At 36.9% G+C, this 16457-nt stretch overlaps 2 protein-coding genes across 2 annotated transcripts; both read left to right on the top strand.

Annotated features, from left to right (window-relative positions):
- Window positions 1–12714: 12714 nt before the first annotated feature.
- Window positions 12715–15766, top strand: LOC132285418 (disease resistance protein RPM1-like). Its single transcript, XM_059787603.1, has one exon. It carries the CDS (start codon window positions 12828–12830, stop codon window positions 14259–14261), a length of 1434 nt encoding a protein of 477 aa, XP_059643586.1. The 5' UTR covers window positions 12715–12827; the 3' UTR covers window positions 14262–15766.
- Window positions 14511–15620, top strand: LOC132281036 (disease resistance protein RPM1-like). The gene has a single exon (XM_059782774.1). The coding sequence runs from the start codon at window positions 14511–14513 to the stop codon at window positions 15618–15620; it is 1110 nt and encodes a 369-aa protein (XP_059638757.1).
- Window positions 15767–16457: the final 691 nt, after the last annotated feature.

Consider the following 16457-nt stretch of genomic DNA (forward strand, 5'->3'; position numbering starts at 1 on the left):
TAATATCTGTGGTGACTCTAGTCACCAATTTTGAAAATCATCACCGGGTGGGAATTTCTTCGATCTTCCACAAAATGGAAACAATCTCCCTTGGGAGTGCAAACGGACACCCTCCCGTGGAAACAATTGATCGTAGCCTGAAAGAATGACAACTAATCCATCCTGAGAATGACGTCAAAGTCTGTCATGTCGAGAACAATGAAATCGAACTCTAAGGTCCACCCACCTATCTCAATTGCACAATCTCGACAAACATGATCCAAAGATACTGGACCCTCAACTGGCGTGTCAACACAAAGAAAACTGTCCCGAAGTGTGACCTCTAGACCCAATGAATGTACAAATGAAACAGAAATGAAAGAATGTGATGTACCTATACCAACAAGAACCTGTGCCCAAGAACTGAAAACTGGAAAGATACCTCAAATTGAAGAGGTCCCTGCGGAAGCATCCGCCTGTGGAAGAGTGTAGGCTTGTCCCTGAGCCCCTGAGCCCTGCTGTGAACTACCATGATAGCCTGACTGATTTGTAGAAGCAGTAGCTGTAGAGCCCATGGCTAGATAAGTGCCAACTGGCGCCACTGGTTATGGTGCCTGAGGAACTCTGAAACCAGACTGAACCATTACAGACTGTGCCGGTACCATCTGTGAATCTGTGCCACTACGTGACTTATTCAATACCTTTGAAAAATCCTTCTTGAGATGACCTGGTTGCCTACAATAGAAGCAAGCTCCCTGCCCTGTTCTCGTAGAAACTAATGTTTGACTGGCCTGTGGTCGAAGCTGTGGGCAGCAAGGCTTGATGTGCCTCGGTTGCTGACAATGGTAACAAACCACACCCTAGGTTGATCCCGAAGATACAGGAACCGTGGGTGCAGAATGAATCTGCTGTGGTGCCCCCTGTGAATGCGTATTGTTCCCTGCCTTGGCTTTCTTCCACTGACTTCCGGAAGATAATGGAATGTCTTCGTGAGGCTGCTTATGTGAACCCCTAATCTGTGATTAATCCCATTCCTCTGCCTCAGCTAGCATAACCCTCTGGACCACCTCTCTATAAGTCCTCAAATCAAGAATTGAGACCCGTGGTCTGATGTCAAGATGTAATCCATCCTGAAATTTTATTGCCCTGGCCTCATCTGTCGCCACCATATCCTCGGCATAACGAGAGAGAGAAGTAAATCGTGTCTCGTACTTAATGACACTCATAGTGCCCTGATAAAGACCTGTGAACTGTATCCTCATCTCCCGCCTCATAGCCCTAGGAAAGAAGCACTTGAAGAACAAATCTCTGAACTCATTCCAAGTCATCAACTCAACATTGTAGATATTGGTCATAGACCTCCACCAGATATCTGCATCTCCCATGAACATAGAGGCAGTCAAAGAAATCCTCAACCTGTCCGTGGGTACCACCATACTATACAACTTGCGAACCATAAGGTCCAACCGAGCCTCTAGGACTAGCAGATCTGAACTCCTCGCAAATGGATCTATCTTAACCCTCTATAGTGGCATGAAGTACTCCATTGCCTCATTGACTATCAGTACTAGTGCCGGTGCCGGAACCTGTATCCCTGCCACCTGCCTGCGTATCAATTCCTGTAGGGACTCAGCCATCTCTTAATTGATTCTTTGAGCCACCCGCTCCTCATAAGTCGGTGCCCCCGGTGGATTAGCATCCACGCCACGATTTGGAATCCTGGGACTCCCCGGACCCGTCGTAAACTCAGTGTCATCCACCTGCTCCTTAATGCTCTGATACGAAGACTCTCCACGCGTGACAACCATGATGCTAGACGTACGAAAGGAAAGAGGTCAACAATAACACAAGTTATTATGATCGAATGCAACTCATACTATGAATACACAAAACACGAAACAAGACAAGGTATGTAACATACGGTCATGCTAAAACAATCAAAGAAAGCCCTTTAAACAGTTAAACACTTAAGTAAATAAGAATACATGTCAAACAATGATACTTTTAAACATATAAGAATATAAGTATAGAGACATGTCATAATACCAAGAGTGTTATCAAGAAACACGTAAACATGTTACAACGCTAAAACATGTTATCAAAGGCATGTGAATATATCAAAGTAGATCGAAAAAAGCATGATATGCACCTAAAACCCGTTATCCAAAGGTATTCAAACCTAGGAGTTCTGATACCACCTGTGACAGCCCTAGTTTTCTAAACTCGGTGCGTCAATGATGACCAAAAGATGACCCGATAACGGATCCGAAGTGCGAAAGTGAAAGATATTCAAAACAAGAGAAAAGAAAGGTTTTGAGGCATGGATGAGCGCTTGTCCAAAGCCAAAGCACCGAGCGCCCGTTCAGCATCCATCAGCACCGAGCGCTCGTTCGGCATTCTTCAACATCGAGCGCTCGTTCGGCACTCTTCAACACCGAGCGCTCATTCGGCACTCTTCAACACTGAGTGCTTATGTATTTGTCAGCCGGTCGAAACTCCATCATCAGTCGATCGAACCCCAATCATCAGACAAATGACGTAACAAACAGCAGTAATTAGCCGAACGATGTAATAGACAGCAGCAAAAGCTGCTGCTGCAATGCATGGGGAGGTGGTCGGTCCAACCTTAAGGCTGTATATGCATTCCAATGATTCGAAACAAGTTTAAAAACATACTTGTGAACTTTAAAATTAATGGCCCTTGGTCTCATGTTATACATACAAAATAGGCATCGTCAAGTGTACTTAGATACACATTACACACCAAGGAAGCCATCTTAGCTTCTAAAATACCATACATCCATGGTATGCAAAAATATAGCATCAAAAGTAAATCATGCTAAACATTTGCATGGCAATATACAAAAATGTTCCAAAGTGCTCATAAGCCACTAAGGATGATGAGCATCCGAAAATATTGTCTCCTTTCCTGTAGAATAACCCAAACAACTAGGGTGAGTAATTAAGTTACTTGTCGGAAGAAGTATATGCGTATACCCTAAAGTTTCAATATCATTGCAAGATTAATATAGACGAATACAAGGGATCATTCCACTTAACGTCTATATTCAAGGTGTTTAAAGGGATCATCTTAAGCTAACTTAAATGATTTTTTAACAACACAATATCAACATCAATGTACTTAACAATATCAATTCGCCAACAGCAAAAATTATAAGTTACAATTAAACATTGGTTGTCAACTTGGAATTGAATGCGAAATCAATTAGTGAAAAACTTGGACATCAAATCTCGGAGTAAATCAAGACCTAAACGGTTATTCTGGGCACTAACTCGTTGGGAATACCACCCTAGTGCGCACTAAAAATGGGGAGAACTAGTACCTCCCGCACTATAGCTAAACTCTAGCCATGTCATTTGTAACAATGTTCCAAAAGAATCCAAAATCATAATTAATGTGACGAACTTGGTTTTTAGGCCAGTACGTCAGTGATGAACCAAAAAGATGATCTGGTAACAAATCCGTAATGCGAAAGCGAAAATAGAAAACAAGACTCTAAGAAGTCAAAGTGACCTTCCATGAGGTCGTGGAATTCAATGAGAACTGATGCGGAAGCGAAAGATCAAAAATATGACAAATAAGCCCCCAGGGGTAAAATGGTAATTTTTTTTGAAATTATGGATTCGGGTGCCATCGAACACACCGCTGCAAAGACAATAAAAAAATAATCAAGATGGACTCAAGAATCGCATGATTCAGAATCCGGACAAAGGAGAAACGGCATGACGAAGAAAAACGAGCACTTAAGACTAAAAGGGTAAACTGGTAATTATCCAGGAAGATCCGAGTGCAACCGAGTATATCGTTGGAAAAACATCGAAAAATTAATCAAGTTAAAAAAAAATTTCACTCGATTTGGGGTTCGGACGAGGGAGAAATGAGGGTTTGAAGTTAAGATGTCGCGACGGCCCGACGAAGGTCATGGCACACCCGGCACCCATGCGCGAGCCCACTGGCGCCCAATGACATGCACCATGACATGCTAGGAAAGAGAAAATTCAGTCAGAACTAAGAGCCGAAACGAGGTTCGAAACGAATTTTTCTGAAAAAATACAAAGAAGAAACATCTCTTAAAATCGAGTTTTCTACTTGACAATGCAAACGGAAATGAAAAAAACTCACTGTGAAATCCCCAAAATGCCCCTAGATCAGAACTGGACAAGAGGGCAAAAGTTACTACAGTGACTATCCTGATCTGAGAGCAGAAACGGGCTAGAAGATGAATTTTTCTGGAAAAATACAAAAAAAAATCTCTCCCGAAATTAAATTTTCTACCTAGAATCGCAGACGGAAACAAAAAAAATGCACTGTAAAATGCCCATAATGCCCCTCCATGAAATCTGGTAGTGAGGGTGAAAAAGCTGTTACATTGCAAAACTGAAAGCTGAACTTTGAGAGGGATTTCCGGTACTAAGACGACATTTTCTGGAAAAACACAAAGAAGAAACCCCCCCTAAAATCACGTTTTCTAAGTGACCATGTAAAGATCGGAATTTATTTCAGAAAAAAACCCTCAAAATGCCCTAAAATCATATTATGCAAGAAAATTTAAAAGTGAGTCCATAGGAGGCTCAAATCACAAAGGAAAGGGTTTTTCTTGAAAACGATCATGCATGCAAATGTAACTTACCTATTAGGATGTGCTACAATGGTCTATAGCTTAAAAATACCACCAATACAAAATCCCACCACCCGACGGCCAAAAAGGCAAAAATGAACAAGAAATAGGAAATTTGAAAACCAAAATTAACAAATAATTTCAAATTACCGTTTGGCCTTTGGCCATACTTCAAACATGATTAATGAGACCCTATAAAAGAATAAAAATGGAATTCCCACACCCGATGCAAAAGTTATGACACAATAACTCATGAATTTTCAATATTTTCATAATGAACCTTGAAAGCAAAAGTGCCTAGAATACAAGATACATGTCATTGGCCTTCGGCCTCATCTCATACATGCCAAATACATTGTAAATAGTGTACTCGTGTATACATTACATGTTTAGAATTAAATATACACATTTTGACATAAAAGACTACAAATAGCATTTCAAGCCAACCTTTACAAGAATTTAAAACCTTCAAGTTTACAATCATCCAAACAATGATGAACATCACGAACCAAGTCTTCATACCTGAACAAATACCCCAGTAACTTCGGGGTGAGTAAACAAGTTTACTCGTAGAGAATAAGCATGCATCGACTCGATTTCTTTAGAGATTTTTACATTGACTTGAAACAATTCAAAATGGTCATGCCACCTAATGTCTATGTCAAAGGTTGACTCAGGGAGCATCCTAAGCTACCATAGAGCAATATCAACAAGAATCATGATATACATACATATATGAAAGGAATCAAGGTTAAGATAATCCAAAGAACACGACAAGAAGGATGCTCGAAAATGGATCAACACGAATTGCATTATCAATACAATTAAACAAGGTTGGGAATAATCCATACAACAGGAAAAAAAAATACTAGAATACAAGGATTACATTATCAATGCACAAGTTTACCATTGGAAAGATAGCGAAAAATTAATCAAGTTAAAAAAAAAAAAGTCAAATCGATTTGGAGTCCGGACGAGGGAGAAACGAAGGTTTAAAGTTGAGACGTCGCGGCGGCCCGACGAAGGTCATGGCGCGCTCGGCGCCCATGCGCGAGCCCACCGGCGCCCCATGTGGTGCCTAATGACATGCACCATGACATACTAGAAAAGAGAAAAATTTAACCAGAACTGAGAGTCGAAACGAGGTCCGAAACGAATTTTTTTGGAAAAACATAAAGAAGAAATCCCTCCTAAAATCAAATTTTCTACCCAACATTGCGAATGGAAATGAAAAAAAATTACTGTGAAATCCCCAAAATGCCCCTAGATCAGAACTGGACAAAAGGGCAAAATTTGCTACAGTGACTATCCTGATCTGAGAGTAAAAACGGGCTAGAAGATGAATTTTTCTAGAAAAATACGAAAAAAAAACCCCTCCCGAAATCAATTTTCTACACCCCCCTTTAAAATCACGTTTTCTAAGTGACCATGTGAAGACCATAATTTATTTCCCGAATGAAAACCCTAAAATGCCCTAAAATCAAATTATGCAAGAAAATTTTAAATGAGTTCATAGGAGACTTAAATCACAAAGGAAAGGGTTTTTCTTGAAAAATATCATGCACGCAAACGTAACTTACCTATTAGGACGTGCTACAATGGTCTATAGCTTAAAAATACCACCAATACAAAATCCCACCACCCGACGGCCAAAAAGGCAAAAATGAACAAGAAATAGGAAATTTGAAAACCAATTAACAAATGATTTCAAATTACCGTTTGGCCCTTGGCCACACTTCAAACATGATTAATGAGACCCTATGAAAGAATAAAAATAGAATTCCCACACCCGATGCAAAAGTTATGACACAATGACTCATGAATTTTCAATATTTTCATAGTGAATCTTGAAAACAAAAGTGCCTAGAATACAAGATACATGTCATTGGCCTTCGGCCTCATCTCATACATGTCAAATACATTATAAAGAGTGTACTCATGTACACATTACATGTTTAGAATCAAATATACACATTTTGACATAAAATGTTACAAATAGCATTTCAAGCCAACCTTTACAAGAATTTAAAACCTTCAAGTTTACAATCATCCAAGCAATGATGAACATCACGAACCAAGTCTTCGTACCTGAACAAATCCCCCAGTAACTTAGAGGTGAGTAAAAAAATTTATTTGTAGAGAATGAGTATGTATCGACTCGATTTCTTTAGTGAAAAAATTCAAAAGGGTCATGCCACCTAATGTCTATGTCAAAGGTTAGACTTAGGGAGCATCCTAAGCTATCATAGAGCAATATCAACAAGAATCATGATATACATATATATATGAAAGGAATCAAGGTTGGGATAATCCAAAGAACACGACAAGAAGGATACTCGAAAATGGATCAACATGAATTGCATTATCAATACAATTAAGCAAAGTTGGGAATAATTCATACAACACGACAAAAGAATACTAGAATACAAGGATCACATTATCAATGCAATTAACATGATTGGAGCATTCCACTTAATACGATAGGAGTTATACATGAAATCAAGAATAAGGCATAATATCTATGCAATAAACAAGATTGGTACATTTCACAAAACACAACAAGTTTAAATCTTCAAGGAATAGCAACTTGAAATTTAAAGAGTGAAATCAACTAATGTAAAAACTCGTATATCGCTCGTATTAAAACCGTACTCTTGGGATCACTTTAGGGCTACTAACCCATAAATACCTTCCCCTAGTGCGCACTACAGTGTAGAGAGCTCTTTATCTCCCATACTAGAACCAAGTCCTAACCTTGTCAATTCTTGATTGATATCCCAAGTCCCAAAATCAACAAGTTGTGCAAGTTAAGATTATATCAAAATACAAGAAATGCTTTAACCATGTTTCATGCATAACCAAGATTTTGGAACACACAAGTCATACCCCAAATTTATCAACTATAATGGCATGTGAAATGTCAAGAAATCATAGTGTGCATCTATATAGACTAGAACCAAAATATATAGCACAAGAAATCCATTGAAGTAAATATTCCACAAGTATAAGATACATGATTCAATTACTTACTAAACAACACGTGTAATTAAACCTTCCAAGATAAATGTACATGTTCATTAAGTACATTAATGAAACCTAGGTACAAGGGGTCACGATACTTGATAAAAAGATAAAAGTTCATGAAATACAAGTCAAATTCACAAGCTTAACAAGAATTCAATATCAAGGAAAGATTAACTCGATGGAAGCATATAAGGAAATTTAATCTACTGAAGGGATTAAATTGTTAAGATTACAAGGTAAGTCAAGCATCGTGTCAAGGACAAGTTCAATATCAAGTTACATGTTCATTTCATACAAGACACGATCATGTGGATTTAGTTTCATACAAAGGAAATAATTAAATATAAGTTTCAAAACTTATCCAATTATTCTCAAATTGATACACGTGAAGGAACTTGTCAAGGAAATCATGAATACTAAGTTAGAAACTTAATCAAGACCAAGGTGCCATTGAATTGATTTTAATTAATCCTTTTAATTAAAATCCCTAAGTTTTGAAATTCATCCAAATGATCTCAATTTAATATATGTTATACAACATGCCAAGACTTGATTTAAAAGCACGTTACAAGAATTTTTCATGCAAGGTACGGCCATGAGTATTAAACTTTAATACTAGAAAATAATTAAAGCAAAGATTTCAAAACCTAATCAAATATTCTCGATTTAATGTATGTGAAAGTATATGGCATGCACATCAAGAATATCAAGTCAGAAATCCAATGGAATGAATAGTGCACATGAAATAAATTAATTAATCAAATTAATTAAATATTACTAGATTTCAAAACATCTCCGATTACTCTTAAATTCACCTATGTTGAAGAGTATGCTAGGGCCTAATATAATATAACAACACATGTTAATTTCAAACTAGTTAAGGCCATATGAATTAATCTTTCATTCAAGAAAAATATTAAATAAAATCTTCATTACTTGTTCAAATGTTCTCAATTTAATATATGTCAATGACCATATCAAGGGGTAATATAATATCATGCCACATATTTAAACCAAACCATGAGCAACCGGGAAATTAAATCTTATACAAAGAAATAATTAATTAAAGTTTCTAGATTTGATACAAAGACTTGTAAATGAGTTGTATAAGCATCAATAGCATGTAATATAACAAGAATATAAATTATAACACCCCCTACCTCAATTTGAGATGAAAATCTCAAAAGCCATCAAAAGAAAAGTACTTCGAATCCGACGATACCGCGGGGTTTTGTTGGGGACAACACGATGAACAAGAATCCCAAGGAAGCCCCATGAAAATCATAACTTGACTTCAAACCCGAACTCAAGAAATGGTCAGAAATGAATTCTAAAAAGGGTGAAAGGTGCGCGTCATCAAGGCGAACACAAAACACGAAGGCACTATGACTTTTTAACAAAGGGAAGAAGGTTTAATTAAGAAAAGAACATGGTAGCCCCCCTTGGGCTGCCATGGCAGCTTTTGGTCGTGCATGAAGAGAGGGGAAGATAACTTTTTAATTTTATAACCTCCTATTTATAGTAAAACCCTAAAAGTGCCCCGCAGGGTCCGGAAAAGAGGATTTTGAGCAGACGTGCTCAAACGGAGAGACTCCGTGAACGAAAAAGATTCAAAATGAGAAAATATGAACAACGAAAGAAACGGCGTCGAAAATTGAATCCTGAACAAAGAGATATGCCCCGAACAAGTTCTGCGGCAATCGGGGTCATAAACCCTGAAACTGGAGAAAAACGATCAGAAAGAAATCTTATGAGTACATGACTCAACAAAATGTGAAAATGAATCCCGTACGAAGATCCAGACTCAAAACGAGGTATTTTGCAATAACTTTCGTTAATTACACATGGGCCCCTCCAAAAAGTGAAAACTGCCCAACTGGCCCAGAATGAAAATATATTCCAAAAATATTTTCTTATAAACCCTTGAAATAAAATATCTTCAAAAGATATTTAGGAAAAATACCCAAAGAAAAAAAAAAAGATTCTGAAGAACTATGAATCCATACCCCTATGAACATCGGGAGCAACCAGAGCACTTTTCTACAAAAGTAAAGATACGTATTTTGTGGAAACCACTTAGAATGAAGGCACGTGAAGTCAAAAACTAACTCCGAGCATGAAAAGTGAGGTTGTGCCAAAAGTGACAAACGGGGAAAAGACGAAATAGGGAAAATGACGAAAAGTGAATAATGTCAAAAAAATGAAAATGTGGAAATGATTCGATCCTTAAAGGAAGTTGTCAATCCGAACGAAAGAGTCTCAGAAATCATTTCCGAGTACTCAAGACGACACTCAGTGACGAGAAACAGAACTCAGAAAAGAAAATTAAACGAAAAAGATTTATTCGTGAAATTTCGGAGAAAGGAAAGAAAGGTAAATGACCGGGTCATTACAACCTACCACCTTAAAGGAATTTCGTCCCCGAAATTTGGAACATACCATTTTTCTTTTCTTTGATTCGAAAAATGATAATGATAATGATACCATTTTTCTTCGTCTTTCCTCAAATCCATTTTTCTTTTCTTTGATTCCTCTTTTTCTATTCTTTGAATTCGCAACTTCATTATCTGACAAAAAATGGTATCATTATCATGATTTTTTCAAATCTCCAAGGTTAATTCTTCAGAACATTCGTTAGATTCTGATTGGGAGACAACTTATCAATTCCATCATAAATAGATCAAAATGATTTTGGATATTTGATAAGTATTGAATGTTGTACATTCAAGCCCTTAAACTTGCATGTTATAACTCTTTAGTGATGCTTACATAGTACTTGTGCTATTTTCTTTATTTTTGTCATTTTTAGGTAATCTCTTGAAATTCAGTCAATCCCGTTGTTTGTAAACTCTTTGAGTTCAATTGACGAATAAAGACCACAAGAGCTAGAGTATCCAAGGTGACCCAATGGCCAAGATCATTCAAGGATAATTCTAGAAGACTTTTAAAGGATTTTCCAGCAAGCAAAATTTGTTTTGGGTCATTATATGAAGAAAAGAAGCTTTCCTATTCAAATAAGGAAACGACTTGAACATAAAATTTTGCACCTGCTTCAGTGTTTTGGGCATAAGTTTTACCCGAACCTTATAATTTGGCAAACTCAGTGGCTCTGAAAAGAAGGCCCAAAGCTCGTCATTTTTGAGTCTAATAGAAATTTCTCGATTCGTACTCCAAATAGGCCAAAACAGCGTTACAAACTGACAAAAATATAGAAAACTAATTGGGTTTCTTTCTTTTGCCTGGTTTTTCTATTTCCCTTTCTCTGAGAGGAAACCTTGCAACATATATACACACACACATACATATATATATATATATATATATAGATAGAGAGATGTCAAGTAGAAGGGAGGAGGAGACAGGAGAGACTTTTTGGTGGCTTTAATCAAGAAGACAACATTAAGAAGAAATTGCAATCCATGGAGAAGATGCCTGCAACGACAATGATGTTATCTTCCTTCTCCATGAGTAGCTAAATCTTAGGGCATTGATGTAACCGTAGACCAAGTTGTATGGTTTGATTATTCTTAAGAAATTGCAGTCCATAGAGAAGATGTCTGCAACGACAATGATGTTATCTTCCTTCTCCATGAGTAGCTAAATCTTCTCTTTGGACATTGATGTAACCATAGACCAAGTAGCATGGTTTGATTATTTATAATTTATTTTTATAAATTATGTATATTGATTGCATTATTGTGAGCATGTGATGTTTCTTGTTTTTCGATTTTTCCGAACATTCCACATTTGTGCAAATTTAATTTTTTTTATTGTCAAGATTAGTGTTATTTTCTTTATTTTGATTATTTATGTGGTATGTCATTTGGTTATTTCATGAAGTGCATGTAGATTTTTATTATGTAAATGGCATGAATAGGATATGGTAGTAGTGGGAGGGTTTTTTAGTCAATTGGGAGCGTCATACTTTTGACCAATTGCGAGCTTGACATGTGGGAGGGCATGTGGCTGCACCTTGTGTGTGTGTGTGTATGTGTGTGTGTGTCATATTATTTTGTATCATACCTGAAGGATTGTGTCATTTCTATGTCAAATTTATTTAGTTTTAAATTTACATGTTCAGAGATTGATTGGAACCCCCATTTATTTCACCACTATATAATAATTTCTTAAGACGTGTGATGGAGAGCCTGTGGAGAGTACATTTGAACCACCAATTATATTTCCTTATCAAACATCAGCAAATGTAAATTATGGAGTTCAGTATATTATGTCATGTAATTTTTAATCTATGATTGATTTTATATTCAATATTGTTTTGGGATGAAATAGTTGAAAACAATTAATTAAATTATTAAAAAGTCAAAATCGCATATGTGCTCTAATTTAGGTTGTAGTAATAAAAATAAAATTAAAATATTCAAACTGCGCACCACACCCATTCTTAGTAGTAGAGCCTGGACTTTTATCTTAGTCAATTTTTAATTTTTATTCACAAATTATATTAATCAATTTCAAGATTAGGAATGGGTGGCTGGAAATGTAAGCCAAGTTCTGAGATATCTTTTGCTTTCAAACTTTATTGCATCTTCAAGTTCTGAGATTCCTTTTGTTTTCTACATTTTATAACTTTACTTATATTTATTATTTTGTTCATAAAATATTTGATATTAATTCGGACGCGAGGAAGAACAAAATTTAACAAGATTGCTTTGTTTGTAATTTGAAGGTCATTTATTAAAAATAAGAAGAAGGTCTCTCTAAATATAAATATAAAGATAAAATTGTGTACTTCAAATATTTATGCAATTTTATAATGACATGAACCTTCTTCATGGAACTATTCTTTTTAAAAAATAGTTAAGACTTTGGCGTCACTTAAAACAATGTACAGTAGGTACGTTAGAATTAAAAAAACACACTAGTACTTCAAATAATAATTATTTGTCCAAGAAATCAAAATGGCTAAATGAATCAATCATAAAATAAAATATAAATAATGTTTTAATGATTTAGAGGAAAAAAATAATTTACAGTTAGCTTACGGCCACCCAATGTATTAATTTTAAAATTAATAATATTCCATGACCTGGAGAGCCTCCTCTTTTAAACAGAAGCAATAATATTTATCAGCATTTTCAAACAACAGCTAATACCCAAACACCATTTCCTCTTTATCCACTGGACCACTACTCCTTCAAGCACAAATTTTCAAAGAAACAAAAAATGGCTGAGAGTGCTGTTTTCTTTCTACTAGACAAGCTTACACCCTTTCTCCTAGAAGAGGTGAAACTGTTTAGCGGAGTTCGCCAAGAAGTTGAATACATCAGAGCTGAATTCGATCGCATGACTGCATTCCTTAGAGTTGCGGATTCAATGGAAGATAGTGACGGTGAAATCAAAATTTGGGTTAAGCAAGTGCGAGAGGTTGCTCACCACACCGAAGACGTTCTTGATGTTTTCACGCTCCGTTTGACGCCTCGTCATCATCATCAGCGGAACAGATACCTTGTTTTTTTCCGGAAGACTTTTGGTTCTCTCAAGAACATAAAAGTCCGGTATCAAATTGGTGGGGAGATCCAAAGCATCAAATCTAGAGTCAAGGACATTGCTGAGGGACATCGGAGATACCGTCTCAAGTATAACGTGTTGCTGCAGGAGGGATCAAGCAGCTCCACAACCACCACCCATGTACGGTATGATTCGCGAGGTGATGCACTCCTATTAAAAGAAGCTGAGCTTGTAGGCATCGACAAGCACAAGAAGGAGCTGATTGGTTTTGTGGTCAATCAGGCGGAAGATCGACTAAAAGTGGTTTCTGTGGTGGGGATGGGAGGATTGGGTAAAACCACCCTTGTTAAGAAAGTGTATGACGATGCAGAACTAAGGAAACATTTCGAGAGCCATGCTTGGGTCACTGTTTCTGAATCACCCAAGATGGAAGAGCTCCTAAAAGACATGATTCAACAGCTCTCCAAGGAAATAAATCAACCAGTCCCCCAAGAATTGGAAAGGATGGACATTATGAGGCTGAAAGAGGCGATTAATGAATTTTTGCAGCAGAGGAGCTACTTGGTTGTGTTGGATGACATTTGGAATATTGATGCATGGGAAGCTGTCAAATATGCTTTCCCAGACAACAATTCCAAGAATCGAATCGTGCTTACTACACGTTCTGAAGATATAGCTTCCACCACTTGCGCAGAAACCCGTGGTAATGTTTATTCTTTGAATCCATTGTCTTTGGAAGACGCTTGGACTCTGTTTTGTAGAAAGGCATTTCCGGGCAAGTCCTCCTGCCCTCGGCATTTGGAGGATATTTCTCGAAGAATCTTAAAAAGATGCGAGGGGCTGCCCCTTGCAATCGTGGCGATTGGTGGTGTTTTGGCAACGAAGAACCAGAGTAGGATTGATGAATGGCATATGCTTCATCGCAGCCTTGAAGCTAACAATAAGCTTCAGAACATGAAAAATATACTCTGTTTGAGTTACAACGATCTGCCTTGGTATCTCAAAATTTGTTTCTTGTATTTGAGCATTTTCCCAGAGGATCATGAGATTGAATGTATGAGATTGATTCGATTGTGGACAGCGGAAGGATTTGTCCAAGTCAGTGAAGATGGATTGACAATTGAAGAAGTTGCTGAGGGATATGTCTAGGAGCTTCTCAATAGAAGTCTGATCCAAGTGACAGAGAAAACTGTTGATGGAAGGGCGAAAACGTGTCGTATTCACGACCTTTTGCGTGAAATTATTAGTATTCCGAAGTCGAGAGAACAGAATGTTGCAACTATAGCCAGTGAACAAATCGAGAGGTCGCCTGGAAAAGTTCGACGCTTATCAATCCATAATGGGACCTTCGGAATTGTACAACAAAGCAAGCGACTCTCCCAGCTTCGTTCGTTATTCATGCTTGGTGTGAGTGATCCTTTATCCAAGTCATCAATGCCAATATTGTTTAGTGGTAATTGTAGGTTGCTGAAGGTTTTAGAGTTGAGAAATGCTTCTTTGGAGACAGTTCCAGAAGTTGTTTTCAAACTGTTTTGTCTTAGATATCTAAGCTTGAGGGGAACCAATGTGAAAATGCTTCCAAACTCTATCGGCGACCTTGTAGATCTTGAAACTTTGGATCTGAAAGAGACGCATGTTACTAAGTTGCCAGTTGAGATACAGAAGCTCCGACGACTTCGTCATCTCCTGGTGTATAGGTACGCGACTTTTGAAGGATTTATTCCACCTTTTCACGGTACACATGGCTTTGCAGTATCGAAGGTAATTGGAGATTTGTCGTCGTTGCAAAAGCTTTGTTATGTGGATGCAAGTGGTGGTGATGGTGGGAGTGCTATAGGGAAGCTGACCCAACTAAGGAGATTAGGGATTGTAAAGTTGAGAAGGGAAGATGGAATGTCTCTGTGCTCCTCCATTGAAAAGTTGAGCAACCTTCGTTCATTAATGGTGATCTCGACAGGAGAGGACGAGATCCTTGATGTCCAATCTTTGCCTTCGAATTTGCCGCCTCAGTTTCTTCGAAATTTATATTTGCAGGGATGTTTAGAGAAGTTACCACATTGGATACCCTCTCTTGATAACCTGGTGAGACTAGATTTAAGATGGAGCAAGCTAAGGGATGATCCACTGCAATCCCTTCAAGATTTGCCCAACCTGATGAATATTGGACTTGATCAGGCTTACCAAGGAGAAGATTTGTGTTTCAAGGCTGGAGGGTTTCCGATGCTTAAGAAATTAAGTCTTACCCGATTAAAAGGATTGAGAAGGGTGACAATGGAGGAGGGCGCAATGCCTCATCTTGAAAAACTTTATATTTTCGATTGTCAATTGGTTAAGGAGATACCCTCGGGCATTGAGCATCTAACCAAACTTCAAAAGCTTGATTTGTTTGAAATGCCTATGGAATTGCTTATGAAGCTAGATAAAAGCAGAGGAGGTGCAGATTACTGGAAAGTAGCTCATATCCCATATGTTCGAATTCTTCACACTAATTTTTTAAGACGATCATAGATTACCTCAACTGCACACATTGCCTTTTCCTTTTCTTTTTTCCATTTCCGGTTTTTGTTTTTTTTTTGTCTGTAATTTTTTCAGTTTTTAATTTATTGTTAGCTTATTACCATGTTGACATGAAAATAATGAAGGGAAAAACAAAATTAACAGTCCTTGTAGTGATTTAATATGTATCTAATTCTGAACACTTACTACCTTTGGTTTTATCAATTATAATCTGGAAATGACAAACACTATAGTTTGCACTTTTGTAAAGAAGTTTAATACTTGTAAACTTAAATTAATAATTTTAACATTGATAAATAAACACAAAAAAGTACAAATTATGAATGTTTTTGTGTCAAAGTGAAAAGACAGAGAATTACAAACTTGGATGTTTGCATGTTAAACAAATGATATGCTCTTTTCTTTTTCTTTTTTACATTTACAAAATTGCTTAATTGAAAAAATATGTAGATTGAAATTGCAATACTAGTTTGCACATAGTATGTTTAGTAGAACCCTTTTTTATTATTGAGAGAAAAAGAGTGCTTATGAAATTAATACCTGGAAAAAACAAGAGAGAGTGAAAAAGGCTAAGTAGTTCCTGTAATGAACACATAGTTCCATTATATAAATGAATATGGAAAAAGAAATGACATAGTTGTAGATGTATATTAATATCTTTCTTGTTGTAATAAATATTTTTTTTTATTTTGAATAATTAAAGAAATTTCAAAATTACCAACTATACAAATGGTCCTACTCCTACCATGGTGCAAATAACCTTTTCTTTTCAATTCACAGGTAGAAAACATATTCTGGTTACAAAATAAAAAAGCAAATTATCAGTCT

The sequence above is a fragment of the Cornus florida genome, unplaced genomic scaffold (assembly GCF_030987335.1).
Source record: "Cornus florida cultivar Cherokee Brave unplaced genomic scaffold, ASM3098733v1 CherokeeBrave_3.0.0_Hap2_Chr11, whole genome shotgun sequence".
NCBI lineage: Eukaryota > Viridiplantae > Streptophyta > Magnoliopsida > Cornales > Cornaceae > Cornus > Cornus florida.